Genomic DNA, 17,493 nt, shown 5'->3' with positions numbered 1-17,493 from the left:
ATGAAAGCGAGTAAGGTGAGGAAGGATCATATGTAGGCCAACGTAAATGAGTGTGAATTTGGTGTGTGACAAAATTTAATTTGACTAACTCATTATATTGACAAATGTGCACTTGATTAGTATTCATTAATTTCTTGGTGCCTTTTTCGGTTAAAAACTTAAGATTAATTGCTTAACGAATTCTTGTTCTCACTCGTTAATAATAGATGAGCGCATACGTTGTTAGCTGTTACTATAACTGGGGCGAGTGGCTGATGTGGCCAGGCTCACATGGGAGAGAGAGAAAAATTGATGAAAGCGAGTAAGGTGAGGAAGGATCAAGTGTAGGCCAACGTAAACGAGTGTGAATTTGATGTCGGTGATGCGTGTGACAGAATTTATGTTGACTAACTCATTATATTTACAAATGGGCACTTGATTAAGGTTCATTAATTTCTTGTTGCCTTTTTCGGTTAAGAACTTTAGATTAATTGCTTAACGAATTCTTGTTCTTAGTCATTAATAATATATGAGCGTGCACGTTGTTAGTTGTTACTATAACTGGGACGAGTGGCTGATGTGGCCAGGCTCATATGGGAGAAGGAGAAAAATTGATGAAAACGAGTAAAGTGAGGAAGGATCAGCTATAGGCCAGCATAAATGAGTGTGAATTTGGCGTGTGACAGAATTTATTTTGACTAACTCATTATATTTACAAACATGCACTTGATTAATGTTCATTAATTTCTTGGTGCCTTTTTCGGTTAAGAACTTAAGATTAATTGCTTAACAAATTCTTGTTCTTAGTCATTAATAATATATGAGCGCACACGTTGTTAGTTGTTCCTATAACTGGGGCGAGTGGCTGATGTTAGGGGTGTTCGATTCCGAGTACCCTGCACTTTTTGAAGGAACCAGAACTGACGGTTCATTGAAATTTGGAATCAGAACCAAAACCGACGGTTCCGGTTCCTTGGTACCCAGAGCCAGAACTTGTAACAACGGTTCCGGTTCTGGGTACCCTGTAAAATTAGATGACCCCCAAAAAGTTTTTAAAATGGCAAAAAAACCCTTAAAAACTTACAAATACCCCCCCACATGGCACTTGTTAACAAAAATAAATTACAAATTATAAATTCAAAATTACAAACTCCATTACTTTGAAAAGGTAGATTCTCAAAAGTCAAACCAACTTACTTTAAATGTTATGAAATATAAATATAAATGTATTCACATTACTTTTTCTGTAAAAAATTTTATTAACCCCCATAATATTTAATTTAATTTTATATTAGTTTCAATTCCTGGTTCCTGGTTCCGATTCTATAGGAACCAGAACTGGAACTGCACAGTAACAGTTCCAAAAATTTGAAACCGGAACCTACCCATTGACGATTGGTTCTGGGTAGGAACCGAAACCAAACCCAGGGTACCTGCCGGTTCCGGTTCCAACCGGTTCTTTTGAACACCCCTAGCTGATGTGGCCAGACTCACATGGGAGAGAGAGAAAAATTGATTAAAGCGAGTAAGGTAAGGAAGGATCAACTTTAGGCCAACGTTAATGAGTGAATTTGATGCTGGTGATGCGTGTGACAGAATTTATGTTGACTAACTCATTATATTTACAAATGGGCACTTGATTAATGTTCATTAATTTCTTGGTGCCTTTTTCGGTTAACAACTTAAGGTTAATATTTTAACGAATTCTTGTTCTTAGTCATTAATAATAAATGAGCGTGCACGTTGTTAGTTGTTACTATAACTGGGGTAAGTGGCTGATGTGGCCAGGCTCACATGGGAGAGAGAGAAAATTTGATGAAAGCGAGTAAGGTGTGGAGGCCAACGTAAACGAGTGTGAATTTGATGTCGGTGATGCATGTGGCAAAATTTATGTTGACTAACTCATTATATTTACAAATGGGCACTTGATTAATGTTCATTAATTTCTTGGTGCCTTTTTCGGTTAAGAACTTATGATTAATTGCTTAACGAATTCTTGTTCTTAGTCATTAATAATAGATGAGTGCTCACATTTTTAGTTGTTACTGTGACTGGGGCGAGTGGCTGATGTGGCCAGGCTCACATGGGAGAGAGAGAAAATTTGATGAAAGAGAGTAACGTGAGGAAGGATCAGCTTTAGGCCAACGTAAATGAGATTGAATTTGTTGTCGATGATACGTGTGATAGAATTTATGTTGATTAACTCATTATATTTACAAATGGGCACTTGATTAAGGTTCATTAATTTCTTGTTGCCTTTTTCGGTTAAGAACTTTAGATTAATTGCTTAACAAATTCTTGTTCTTAGTCATTAATAACATATGAGCGTGCATGTTGTTAGTTGTTACTATAACTGAGACGAGTGGCTGATGTGGCCAGGCTCACATGGGAGAAGGAGAAAAATTGGTGAAAACGAGTAAGCTGAGGAAGGATCAGCTATAGGCCAGTGTAAATGAGTGTGTGAATTTGGCGTGTGACATAATTTATTTTGACTAACTCATTATATTTACAAATGTGCACTTAATTAATGTTCATTAATTTCTTGGTGCCTTTTTTGTTTAAGAACTTAAGATTAATTGCTTAACGAATTTTTGTTCTTAGTCATTAATAATATATGAGCGCGCACGTTGTTAGTTGTTACTATAACTGGGACGAGTGGTTGATGTGGCTAGGCTCACATGGGAGAGAGAGAAAAATTGATGAAAGCGAGTAAGGTGAGGAAGGATCAGCTTTAGGCCAGCGTAAATGAGATTGAATTTGATGTCGGTGATACGTGTGACAGAATTTATGTTGACTAACTCATTATATTTACAAATGGGCACTTGATTAATGTTCATTAATTTCTTGGTGCCTTTTTCGGTTAAAAATTTAAGATTAATTACTTAACGAATTCTTGTTCTTAGTCATTAATAATATATGAGCGCGCACGTGGTTAGTTGTTACTATAACTGGGGCGATTGGCTGATGTGGCCAGGCTCACATGGGAGAGAAAAAAATTGATGAAAGCGAGTAAGGTGAGGAAAGATCAGCTGTAGGCGAGCGTAAAAAAAGGCGCAAGAAAATTAACGAACACTAATCAAGTGACCATTTGTAAATATAATGAGTTAGTAGACATAAATTTTGTCACACGCCAAATTCACACTCATTTACGCTCGCCTACAGCTGATCTTTCCTCACCTTACTCGCTTTCATCAATTTTTCTGTCTCCCATGTGAGCCTGGCCACATCAGCCAATTGCCTCATTTATAGTGACAACTAACAACGTGCACGCTCATATATTATTAATGACTAAGAACAAGAATTCGTTAAGCAATTAATCTTAAATTTTTAACCGAAAAAGGCAACCAAGAAATTAATGAACATTTATCAAGTGCCCATTTGTAAATATAATGAGTTAGTCAACATAAATTCTGTCACACGTATCACCGACATCAAATTCAATCTCATTTACGCTGGCCTAAAGCTGATCCTTCCGCACCTTACTCGCTTTGATCAAATTTTCTCTCTCTCCCATGTGAGCCTAGCATTAGACCGGTCGTCACAGTCACAAAATTAAACCTAAGTACCGTAGTTAGCGGTAAGCAGGGTCGAATCCACAGAGAGCAAGACTAACGACCTAATGTATATTTGAGTTAACGAAAGAGAAATTGGCAAAATGATTGATTAAAACTAAGGAAACTAATTACTTGCAGGAAATTAAAAGCATTAAATAAATTGCTAACTAAAACACAATATTAAAAGCGTTGCCGCTACGGGTTCGGTTTGACTCAAGACCAACTCTCACAATTCCTCTCCTCGCTCTTCAATTTCCTAATCCTACAAGGCTAGGCAAATCAATAGAAATATCTCCCGGCAATCTAGGCATAATCTATCCTGTCTCCCCGTCGTCTTAGTTACAGATCGATTGGTTAAAGACTATCATTGACTAACCGAAAAATGCTAAACCCTTAAACACCACTAGTTGGTACAACGTTAACAAGTACAACCTACTAACTTGTATCATCCAATCAACTAATTACACAATAAATGCATTCCTAGTAGAAATGATATTAAACGCTACTACAACTTGATTGCAATCAGTACCGAAGCAATTTAAAGTCATAATCAACATTCAATAATCTCAAACCGACATTCAATTATGCGAAAAGTTATATATCAATAAACGTTCTCAATGGACATTATCAATTCAACACGTCGAGCATCAGAATAATATTAAAGTATCGCAAACAAACTGAAACGAAAACAAATATAATCTGAATACAAGAAACTTAACCAAATATCCAACATTCTGGGCTCATCCAACTAGTCGAGAGCTGATGAGGAGATTAGTGGAGTCAATCTTGATCTCGCCTACACCGTAACGGACAACCGGGAACTCAGCCGCTCATGGTGGTGATGACGGAGGCTGAAACAGTGGAAACGGAGCTGATCATGGCGAAGAGGAGGTAACCGACAGCGATATGATGCGAAGAATGGCCAAAAACGACCAACGGACAGCCCGGAATACTAACAGCCGCGGTTCACCGAAAAACGTTAATTTTCCGGCGGGTCTCCGAAAAACGGTGGCAGAAATGGGATCCGAAGGTACCGATGGAAAGCTCAGGTGATGGGGAGTTCAGATCAGGTCCTGCGGAGGTGAGAAGTCGTCGGAAATGAGCAGGATCTGGCCTGGAAGATGAAGAGTTGCGGAGGCTAAATCGCGAATTCCGGCGGTTTTCGCGGCGGCTGAAGCTAGGGAAGTGTAGATCCGGCCGTGGGGAATGAAGATCTACCGTTGGGGAGCTGGAATGTCGTCGAAAAACGGCCAAAACTGGTCGGGAAGACGAAACGACGCGGTGGTGGGAAGGTGAAGCATCGCGGCAGCGCGTGTTTCACGGTGGTGGCTTATGGTGGAGGCACGCCGGCGGAAGGTGAAGGGTCGCCAGCCTGGAAGATGAAACGTCGCCGGCCGGCGACCAGATTCCGGTGGGAGGCTAGGGTTTTGGGTTGGTTTGCGTGCGCGTCTCCCTTTTCACGATGGTCACCTGGAAGTTTATACCCATTGCGGCAAATATCCATTTGGTCCCTGCATATTAAAAATGACAAAATCAACCCCAAGATTATGACAATTTGACCCCTGAATGGCATAAATGAGACAACATCAACCCTAGAAAATAAATCACATCCTAATATCAACTTACACAATCTCAAATTTCAATCCAAACATGCCAAATTAGTAAGACAAACTCAAAATATGATTTTTAAACATAAATTCATAATTTCTCTTAATTGTCTCAATATAACTTCAATTCAATAACACATAGGGTCTTTTTGTCACCAAAGTAGAGTCACTTTCATGACTCTAACACCTAGCCACATCAACCACTCGTTCGTTGTTAGTTGTTACTATAACTGGGGCGATTGGCTGATGTGGCCAGGCTCACATGGGAAAGAGAAAAATTGATGAAAGCGAGTAAGGTGAGGAAAGATCAACTGTAGGCGAGCGTAAATGAGTGTGAATTTGGCGTGTGACAAAATTTATGTCTACTAACTCATTATATTTACAAATGGTCACTTGATTAGTGTTCGTTAATTTCCTTGCGCCTTTTTAGGGTAAGAACTTAAGATTAATTGCTTAACGAATTCTTATTCTTAGTCATTAATAATAAATGAGCGCGCACTTTGTTAGTTGTTACTATGACTGGGTTGAGTGGTTGATGTGGCCAGGCTCGCATGGGAGAGAAAGAAAAATCGACGAAAGCGAGTAAGGTGAAGAAGGATCGACTGTAGGCCAGCGAAAATGAGTTTGAATTTGGCGTGTGACATAATTTATGTTGACTAACTCATTATATTTACAAATGGGTCAAGGCCGTCTCAAGAACATTTGTGACCAAGAACGTTTGTGACTCTAGGCAAGAGTTACTTTAAGGGCTTTCTAATAATATAAGCACGTATTAAAAAATTATTTCAAATTTATTTTTCCTGTCTTTTGAAATGTAAAATCATTAATTAAATTTTTATATTCAAGTTTAGAAACCAAATCTTTTTCAATTGATAATATAGCTAAATTACCTAATCTTTCTTGTGACATAGTTGAACGCAAATAAGATTTTATTAACTTTAATTTTGAAAAACTTCTTTCTGTTGAAGCTACAGTAACAGGAATAGTCAACAGTATTCTATAAGCTATCCATGCATTTGGAAAAGAATCCACCTTTCTTATAAAATCTAGTATCTCAAGTGGTGTTTTAATTTCCACGTTTATAATTTCTTTTAAAACTTTTAATTCTGAATATAAATCTAAACCATAAATATCAGAGAGCATGTCATATTTTAAAAAGTTTTCAAGATTTAAACAATGTTTCTGCAAACTATCATCATCAAGCAATTTTAACTGTTCTATATTATAAATGAAACCAAAATTATTACTATATATTTCAAATGGGTAATGATATTTGTACAAACTCTTATATAAAGAGAGTTTGTACAAATTGACGTGGCATGTCACAAAGCATGCCATATGGCATTGGGATCTACATAACTTAATGTCACATTAATATTATGTGGACTCTCATGTCACGTGGCACTCACATAATCTGCCACGTCACTTTGTACTGACTCTTTTTGTACTAAGAGTTTGTACAAATATCTTTATTCATTTCAAATTGTTCAAACCTACTTTGAAGTAAGGAAATGACATGATCAACTAAATATGTGAAATTATTCTAAAAGATTCTTCAGCAAACAATTTCATCTCTTCGTTTTCATTCTCATCAAATTGTTTTTTCTCTTTATTGTACGTTTTTCATGAAATTTTGGTTTTATATTCATTTGCTCTACAATCTCTTCAGCAAAATCATAGAAGATGTAAACCCATTTTCTCTATATTTTTCAAAAAATGAAACAAGACCTTTCAACTGATCTGTTGTAACAACAATGCCCATATTTTTAGATTGTAAATATTTACTAACCGTATTAACAGCAAATAACATTTCATACCAAATATTCATGGCTAATAGAAATTCAAAATTCTCAATCCTATATGTTACTAAAGAAATAGCTTCGCTTTTTGTTTTTGGATCTTCACTAGTTTCTGCTAATTAATATAAAACATCTCTTATTTGTGGAGCTTGAAATTTTATTGCTTTAACACTTTCAACACGACTTTCCCAACGTGTTTGTGATAATGGCTTAAGTGTCAAATTAGAAACATGATCTTGCAAAATTTTCCATCATTTTGTAGAAGAAGAAAATAATGAGTATATACGTTGTGTCACTCCAAAAAATGTAATAGCATTAGCACATGAATTAGCCATATCACAAATAACTAAATTAAGACTGTGACAACCAGACGGTGTATAAAATGCTCTAGAATTTATATCTAATAATCTTTTTTGCACACCTTGATGTTTACCTTTCATGTTAGACCTATTATCATATCCTTATCCTTTCACACTATTTACATCAAGTTCAAAATTTTTTAATATACTTGTGAGAACATTAAAAAGGTCTTGACCATAAGTATCATCCACTTTTATAAAATCTATAAAGTACTCTTATATTATTATTGGACTTGTTGAAATATCTACACATCTTAATATAAGTGACATTTGTTCTTGATGACTTGTATCTGAGGTACAATCAAGTATGACTGAAAAATATTTTGATTCTTTGATTTTTCTTAATAATGGTATTTCTTATTTCTAATGCTAAAACATTTATCAACTCATTTTGTATATTGTGACCAAGATAATGAGTATGAATTTCTCCATTTTGAATACGTCTAAGGTGTTCTTGCATTATTGGATCAAACTCAGCAATCATTTCAATTAAACTAAAAAAATTTCCATTATTTTCTTGATAAATCTTTTCATTTGTACCACAAAATGCCAAATTATTTTTTGAAAGATTTTTTACAATTATAATTCTTAATAGCACATTCTCCCAATGCTCTTTCTCTTTATTTATTTTCTCTTGTAAATATTTATCAATTGTTTTGTTTTTAAGCAATCTCATCTCAACATCAACCCAAATGTTCATATTTATAGCATTTCGGGGTGTTCGATTCCGAGTACCCTGCACTTTTTAAGGAACCAGAACTGACGTTTCTGGAAATTTGGAATCAGAACCAAACCGACGGTTCCGGTTCCTTGGTACCCGAGCCAGAACTTGTAACAACGTTTCCGGTTCTGGGTACCCTGTAAATTAGATGACCCCCAAAAGTTTTTAAAATGGCAAAAAAACCCTTAAAAACTTACAAATACCCCCCCACATGGCACTTGTTACAAAAATAATACAAATTAAATTCAAAATTACAAACTCCATTACTTTAAAAGGTAGATTCTCAAAAGTCAACCAACTTACTTTAAATGTTATGAAATAATAATATAAATGTATTCACATTACTTTTTCTGTAAAAAATTTTATTAACCCCCATAATATTAATTTAATTTTATATATTTTTCAATTCCTGGTTCCTGGTTCCGATTCTATAGGAACCAGAACTGGAACTGCACAGTAACAGTTCCAAAAATTTGAAACCGGAACCTACCCATTGACGATTGGTTTCTGGGTAGAACCGAAACCAAACCCCAGGGTACCTGCCGGTTCCGGTTCCAACCGTTTCTTTGAACACCCCTAGCTGATGTGGCCAGACTCACATGGAGAGAGAGAAAAAATTGATTAAAGCGAGTAAGGTAGGAAGGATCAACTTAGGCCAACGTTAATGAGTGATTTGATGCTGGTGATGCGTGTGACAAATTTATGTTGACTAACTCATTATTTTACAAATGGGCACTTGATTATGTTCATTAATTTCTTGGTGCCTTTTTCGGTTAACAACTTAAGGTTAATATTTTAACGAATTCTTGTTCTTAGCCATTAATAATAAATGAGCGTGCACGTTGTTAGTTGTACTATAACTGGGGTAAGTGGCTGATGTGGCCAGGCTCCATGGGAGAGAGAGAAAATTTGATGAAAGCGAGTAAGGTGTGGAGCCAACGTAAACGAGTGTGATTTGATGTCGGTGATGCATGGTGGCAAAATTATGTTGACTAACTCATATATTTACAAATGGGCACTTGATTAATGTTCATTAATTTCTTGGTGCCTTTTTCGGTTAAGAACTTATGATTATTGCTTAACGAATTCTGTTTCTTATTCATTAAATAATAGATGCTCACATTTTTAGTTGTTACTGTGACTGGGGCGAGTGGCTGATGTGGCCAGCTCACATGGGAGAGAGAGAATTTTGATGAAGAGAGTAACGTGAGGAAGGATCAGCTTTAGGCCAACGTAAATGAGATTGAATTTGTTGTCGATGATACGTGTGATAGAATTTATTTGATTAACTCATTATATTTACAAATGGGCACTTGATTAAGGTTCATTAATTTCTTGTTGCCTTTTTCGGTTAAGAACTTTAGTTATTGCTTAAAATTCTGTTTCTTAGTCATTAATAACATATGAGCGTGCTGTTGTTAGTTGTACTATAACTGAGACGATGGCTGATGTGGCCAGGCTCACATGGGAGAAGGAGAAAAATTGGTGAAAACGAGTAAGCTGAGGAAGGATCAGCTATAGGCCAGTGTAAATGGTGTGTGAATTTGGCGGTGACATAATTTATTTTGACTAACTCATTATATTTACAAATGTGCACTTAATTAATTTTCATTAATTCTTGGTGCCTTTTTTGTTTAAGAACTTAAGATTAATTGCTTAACGAATTTTTGTTCTTAGTCATTAATATATATGAGCGCGCACGTTGTTAGTTGTTACTATAACTGGGACGATGGTTGATGTGGCTAGGCTCACATGGAGAGAGAGAAAAATTGATGAAAGCGAGTAAGTGAAAGGATCAGCTTTAGGCCACGTAAATGAGATTGAATTTGATGTCGGTGATACGTGTGACAGAATTTATGTTGACTAACTCATTATATTTACAAATGGGCACTTGATTAGTTTCATTAATTTCTTGGTGCCTTTCGTTAAAAATTTAAGATTAATTACTTAACGAATTCTGTTCTTAGTCATTAATAATATATGAGCGCGCACGTGGTTAGTTGTTACTATAACTGGGGCGATTGGCTGATTGGCCAGCCTCACATGGGAGAGAAAAAATTGATGAAAGCGAGTAAGGTGAGGAAGATCACTGTGCGAGCGTAAAAAAAGGCGCAAGAAAATTAACGAACACTAATCAAGTGACCATTTGTAAATATAATGAGTTAGTAGACATAAATTTTGTCACACGCCAAATTCACACTCATTTACGCTCGCCTACAGCTGATCTTTCCTCACCTTACTCGCTTTCATCAATTTTTCTGTCTCCATGTGAGCCTGGCCACATCACCATTGCCTCATTTATAGGGACATACAACGTGCACGCTCATATATTATTAAGACTAAGAACAAGAATTCGTTAAGCAATTTCTTAAATTTTTAACCGAAAAGGCAACCAAGAAATTAATGAACATTTATCAAGTGCCCATTTGTAAATATATGAGTTAGTCAACATAAATTCTGTCACACGTATCACCGACATCAAATTCAATCTCATTTACGCTGGCCTAAAGCTGATCCTTCCGCACCTTACTCGCTTTGATCAAATTTTCTCTCTCTCCATTGAGCCTAGCATTAGACCGGTCTTCACAGTCACAAAATTAAACCTAAGTACCGTAGTTAGCGTGTAAGCAGGGTCGAATCCACAGAGAGCAATAACGACCTAATGTATATTTGAGTTAACGAAGAGAAATTGGCAAAATGATTGATTAAAACTAAGGAAACTAATTACTTGCAGGAAATTAAACATTAAATAAATTGCTACTAAAACACATATTAAAAGCGTTGCCGCTACGGTTTCGGTTTGACTCAACCAACTCTCACAATTCCTCTCCTCTCCTTCAATTTCCTAAACCTACAAGGCTAGGCAAATCAATAAAATATCTCTCGGCAATCTAGGTATAATCTATCCTGTCTCCTCGTCGTCTTAGTTACAGATCGATTGGTTAAAGACTATCATCGACTAACCGAAAAACGCTAAACCCTTAAACACCAGTAGTTGGTACACGTTAACATACAACCTACTAACTTGTATCATCCATCAACTATTACACAATAAAGCATTCCTAGTAGAATAATATTAAACGCTACTACAACTTGATTGTAATTAGTACCGAAGCAATTTAAGTCATAATCAACATTCATATCTCAAACCGACATTCAATTATGCGAAAAGTTATATATCAATAAACGTTCTCAATGGACATTATCAATTCACACGTCGAGTATCAGAATAATATTAAAGTATCGTAAACAAACTGAAACGAAAACAAATATAATCTGAATACAAGAAACTTAACCAAACCAACATTCGGGCTCATCCAACTAGTCGAGAGCTGAGGGAGATCGTGGAGTCAATCTCGATCTCCCTACACCGTAACAGACAACCGGGAACTCAGCCGCTCATGTGGTGATGACGAGGCTGAAACAGTGGAAACGGAGTTGATCATGGCGAAGAGGAGTAACCGACAGCGATATGATGCGAAGAATGGCCAAAAACGACCAACGGCCAGCCCGGAATACTAACAGCCGCGGTTCACCGAAAAACGTTAATTTTCCGCGGGTCTCCGAAAAACGGTGGCAGAATGGGATCCGAAGGTACCGATGGAAAGCTCAGGTGATGGGGAGTTCAGATCAGGTCCTGCGAGTGTAAAGTCGTCGGAAATGAGCAGGATCTGGCCTGGAATAAGAGTTGCGGAGGCTAAATCGCGAATTCCGGCGGTTTTCGCGGCGGCTGAAGCTGAAGTGTAGATCCGGCCGTGGGGATGAAATCTACCGTTGGGAGCGGGAATGTCGTCGAAAACGCCAAAACTGGTCGGGAAGACCGACGCGGTGGTGGAAGGTAAGCATCGCGGCAGCGCGTGTTTTCACGGTGGTGGCTTATGGGGGAGGCACGCCGGCGGAAGGTGAAGGGTCGCCAGCCTGGAAGATGAAACGTCGCCGCCGGCGACCAGATTCCGGGGAGGCTAGGGTTTTGGGTTGGTTTGGCGTGCGCGTCCTCCCTTTTCACGATGGCCACCTGGAAGTTTATCCCATTGCGGCAAATATCCATGGTCCCTGCATATTAAAAATGACAAAATCAACCCAAGATATGACAATTTGACCCCTGAATGGCAAAATAGAGACACATCAACCCTAGAAAATAAATCACATCCTATATCAACTTACACAATCTCAAATTTCAATCCACATGCCAAATTAGTAAGACAAACTCAAAATATGATTTTTAAACATATTCTAATTTCTCTTAATTGTCTCAATATAACTTCAATTCAATAACACATAGGGTCTTTTGTCACCAAAGTAGAGTCACTTTCATGACTCTAACACCTAGCCACATCAACCCCTCGTTGTTGTTAGTTGTTACTATACTGGGGCGATTGGCTGATGTGGCCAGGCTCACATGGAAAGAGAAAAATTGATGAAGCGAGTAGGTGAGGAAAGATCAACTGTAGGCGAGCGTAAATGAGTGTGAATTTGCGTGGTGACAAAATTTATGTCTACTACGTGTGACAGAATTTATGTTGACTAACTCATTATATTTACAAATGGGCACTTGATAAATGTTCATTAATTTCTTGGTTGCCTTTTTCGGTTAAAAATTTAAGATTAATTGCTTAACGAATTCTTGTTCTTAGTCATTAATAATATATGAGCGTGCACGTTGTTAGTTGTCACTATAAATGAGGCAATTGGCTGATGTGGCCAGGCTCACATGGGAGACAGAAAAATTGATGAAAGCGAGTAAGGTGAGGAAAGATCAGCTGTAGGCGAGCGTAAATGAGTGTGAATTTGGCGTGTGACAAAATTTATGTCTACTAACTCATTATATTTACAAATGGTCACTTGATTAGTGTTCGTTAATTTCCTTGCGCCTTTTTAGGGTAAGAACTTAAGATTAATTGCTTAACGAATTCTTATTCTTAGTCATTAATAATAAATGAGCGCGCACTTTGTTAGTTGTTACTATGACTGGGTTGAGTGGTTGATGTGGCCAGGCTCGCATGGGAGAGAAAGAAAAATCGACGAAAGCGAGTAAGGTGAAGAAGGATCGACTGTAGGCCAGCGAAAATGAGTTTGAATTTGGCGTGTGACATAATTTATGTTGACTAACTCATTATATTTACAAATGGGTCAAGGCCGTCTCAAGAACATTTGTGACCAAGAACGTTTGTGACTCTAGGCAAGAGTTACTTTAAGGGCTTTCTAATAATATAAGCACGTATTAAAAAATTATTTCAAATTTATTTTTCCTGTCTTTTGAAATGTAAAATCATTAATTAAATTTTTATATTCAAGTTTAGAAACCAAATCTTTTTCAATTGATAATATAGCTAAATTACCTAATCTTTCTTGTGACATAGTTGAACGCAAATAAGATTTTATTAACTTTAATTTTGAAAAACTTCTTTCTGTTGAAGCTACAGTAACAGGAATAGTCAACAGTATTCTATAAGCTATCCATGCATTTGGAAAAGAATCCACCTTTCTTATAAAATCTAGTATCTCAAGTGGTGTTTTAATTTCCACGTTTATAATTTCTTTTAAAAATTTTAATTCTGAATATAAATCTAAACCATTAATATCAGAGAGCATGTCATATTTTAAAAAGTTTTCAAGATTTAAACAATGTTTCTGCAAACTATAATCATCAAGCAATTTTAACTTTTCTATATTATAAATGAAACCAAAATTATTACTATATATTTCAAATGGGTAATGATATTTGTACAAACTCTTATATAAAGAGAGTTTGTACAAATTGACGTGGCATGTCACAAAGCATGCCATATGGCATTGGGATCTACATAACTTAATGTCACATTAATATTATGTGGACTCTCATGTCACGTGGCACTCACATAATTTGCCACGTCACTTTGTACTGACTCTTTTTGTACTAAGAGTTTGTACAAATATCTTTATTCATTTCAAATTGTTCAAACCTACTTTGAAGTAAGGAAATGACATGATCAACTAAATATGTGAAATTATTCTAAAAGATTCTTCAGCAAACAATTTCATCTCTTCGTTTTCATTCTCATCAAATTGTTTTTTCTCTTTATTGTACGTTTTTCATGAAATTTTGGTTTTATATTCATTTGCTCTACAATCTCTTCAGCAAAATCATAGAAGATGTAAACCCATTTTCTCTATATTTTTCAAAAAATGAAACAAGACCTTTCAACTGATCTGTTGTAACAACAATGCCCATATTTTTAGATTGTAAATATTTACTAACCGTATTAACAGCAAATAACATTTCATACCAAATATTCATGGCTAATAGAAATTCAAAATTCTCAATCCTATATGTTACTAAAGAAATAGCTTCGCTTTTTGTTTTTGGATCTTCACTAGTTTCTGCTAATTAATATAAAACATCTCTTATTTGTGGAGCTTGAAATTTTATTGCTTTAACACTTTCAACACGACTTTCCCAACGTGTTTGTGATAATGGCTTAAGTGTTAAATTAGAAACATGATCTTGCAAAATTTTCCATCGTTTTGTAGAAGAAGAAAATAATGAGTATATACGTTGTGTCACTCCAAAAAATGTAATAGCATTAGCACATGAATTAGCCATATCACAAATAACTAAATTAAGACTGTGACAACCAGACGGTGTATAAAATGCTCTAGAATTTATATATAATAATCTTTTTTGCACACCTTGATGTTTACCTTTCATGTTAGACCTATTATCATATCCTTATCCTTTCACACTATTTACATCAAGTTCAAAATTTTTTAATATACTTGTGAGAACATTAAAAAGGTCTTGACCATAAGTATCATCCACTTTTATAAAATCTATAAAGTACTCTTATATTATTATTGGACTTGTTGAAATATCTACACATCTTAATATAAGTGACATTTGTTCTTGATGACTTGTATCTGAGGTACAATCAAGTATGACTGAAAAATATTTTGATTCTTTGATTTTTCTTAATAATGGTATTTCTTATTTCTAATGCTAAAACATTTATCAACTCATTTTGTATATTGTGACCAAGATAATGAGTATGAATTTCTCCATTTTGAATACGTCTAAGGTGTTCTTGCATTATTGGATCAAACTCAGCAATCATTTCAATTAAACTAAAAAAATTTCCATTATTTTCTTGATAAATCTTTTCATTTGTACCACAAAATGCCAAATTATTTTTTGAAAGATTTTTTACAATTATAATTCTTAATAGCACATTCTCCCAATGCTCTTTCTCTTTATTTATTTTCTCTTGTAAATATTTATCAATTGTTTTGTTTTTAAGCAATCTCATCTCAACATCAACCCAAATGTTCATATTTATAGCATGTTCATTGCTTGTTTCATGACTTTTAAGCTTGGCACTAAGATTTTTTCAATCTTCACACCCTTCATTTGCTAATTGAATTGTATTTTCTTTTAAACTAAATAATTTACAACAAAAACAAAATACTTTATTTAATTCTTTTGAATATACTAGCCATTTTCTATCATGTTTTTCTCTATTTTGTAATTTTCGAATATAATGAATCGTAGAAAAGCGTCTAGAATTTTCATCTCTTGGAAAATCTAAAACTTGTCTAATTGGACATTTCTCAACTAATAAATCACATAAGTTTGTGTGTAAATTGTTCCATTGTACCGGATCATAAATATTTTTAATAGTTGTTTCATCTTTATCATTAATATTTTTATTTTTGTCGAATGGAATTTTTTTCTCTAAATTTTCATGATACTCTTCACTAGTATTTGATGAATTTGAATTGTTATCTTTAAAAATTCCTTCACAATTTTCAATTGATTTTTCATTTAAGTCTTTGTTTGGTTTTTCTAGTATTTGGTGTTTTGTATTTATAACAAATTTATCAAGTGCACCGTTTTGGGATTGAATTAGTTCTTCTATTCTTTTTTTTTTCCTTACGTTTTTCAAATCCAGATGCACACTTCCTAGTAGACATCTATATTCAAAGAATAAATAATTTAGAGCTCTTAATATTATTTTGCTAAAATAAAAATAATTATAAAAATTAAGAAGGGACTTTAGCACCTGATTTATGCTCCTGGTTTTCCTTTTTGCTGTGCTGATACTAAAAAATCTTATATTATTACCCTACATAAAAATAATAATGTAAATCACTTATTCACTTGATCAAATATAAAGTAAAATCAATTGAGAATGCTAAGAGTAAAATGATTTAAAGCTCTTAATATTACTTTGCATAAAAATGATAATGTAAATCACATTCACTTGATAAATTTACGTAATAGAGATGAGAAAGGAGAGATAAGAGAGTAAACTGAGTTGAGAATAATAAGAGTAAAATATAAGGAAACTTTAAGTGAAATGAGGTTTATATAAGAGATTGTTATTCAAATTTGGGGGAGAGAGGAGATGTGATTTGACATTTGAGAGTTGAAGAGTTCCCTGAAAGTGTTTCAATTTTCAACGGAAAAATGAGCCGTCAATTGTGTTTCATGTTTAGAGATAGGCATGGCTGATTGGATATATGGTGGGATTGATGAGAATTGAGAAATTATAAATATATTAAAAAACTTTCAAAAAATAATTTTGGGTAAAGATAAGCATAGGCGAGTATATGGTGGGATTGATGAGAATTAAAAAATTATAAATATATTAAAAAATACTTTAAAAAATAATTTTAGGCCCCCTTTTTACCCTTTTTTTGGGGGCTCACCTGTCTAGGGGTTAAGCCGGGCTGAAATAGGTACTTGATTAATGTTGATTATTTTCTTACAAATTGGTACTTGATTAATGCTCATTATTTTCTTGGTGCATTTTTCTGTTAAGAACTTAATATTAATTGGTCCATACTGAATAGTAAATTTGTAATGGAAACACGGCACATCATGATGACTTATTGGGGCGATAGCATAGGCAGGACCCGAGGGCTTGTGTTATTTTAACTTCAATCCTATAGTCGGTGTCAACCGCATTCATTGGCGCAAGTTTTTCAAATCTTTTTGTCAAGGACCTTCGCATTCGACTCTATTCTTTGGACAAGTCTAAATTGGAACGCTGAAGTCAAAGTTATGCATTGGAAATATCAAAGGTCAAATACTCAACTATTCATCAACTTATTCCTGATTATCAATTGTACACTCTCATAAGATTTTTACCATAAGTTGTATATTATCAAAACCGGAATGATAAATGAACTAATCCACTTGAATTGCAATGGACCACACATTTATCTTATCCCATAATGTTCCCACTGAGTTGTGTCTCCATTAACACCAGGAATCCATCCATTTGCGCTTTTTTGGCCCTTTTTCTAGTTACAAATCCATTGCTTCTTTCTTTACATGACTCTAAATTAATTTTTAATTATTGCTTAGTTGATTCATATATCATATCCTGATCGGCCAACTGACAAATATTTTTACGTACATTTCTTCTTATTAACCATATTAATATAAGAGTTCTATCGCTATAGCTATCTTGTATATAGATATAGCAGAAAAAG

At 35.0% G+C, this 17,493-nt stretch overlaps 1 protein-coding gene across 1 annotated transcript; it reads right to left on the bottom strand.

Annotated features, from left to right (window-relative positions):
- Positions 1–11,981: 11,981 nt before the first annotated feature.
- On the bottom strand, positions 11,982–15,966 carry LOC116131511. Its single transcript, XM_031417155.1, has 6 exons — positions 15,930–15,966; positions 14,964–15,244; positions 14,776–14,824; positions 14,449–14,502; positions 12,419–12,515; positions 11,982–12,072 (listed from the first exon to the last, which is right to left on the bottom strand). Exons 1-6 carry the CDS (start codon positions 15,964–15,966, stop codon positions 11,982–11,984), a joined length of 609 nt encoding a protein of 202 aa, XP_031273015.1.
- Positions 15,967–17,493: the final 1,527 nt, after the last annotated feature.

Source organism: Pistacia vera, unplaced genomic scaffold (assembly GCF_008641045.1).
Source record: "Pistacia vera cultivar Batoury unplaced genomic scaffold, PisVer_v2 Contig234, whole genome shotgun sequence".
In the NCBI taxonomy this organism is placed as follows: Eukaryota; Viridiplantae; Streptophyta; class Magnoliopsida; order Sapindales; family Anacardiaceae; genus Pistacia; species Pistacia vera.
This window is presented reverse-complemented; position numbering and strand designations above follow the sequence as displayed.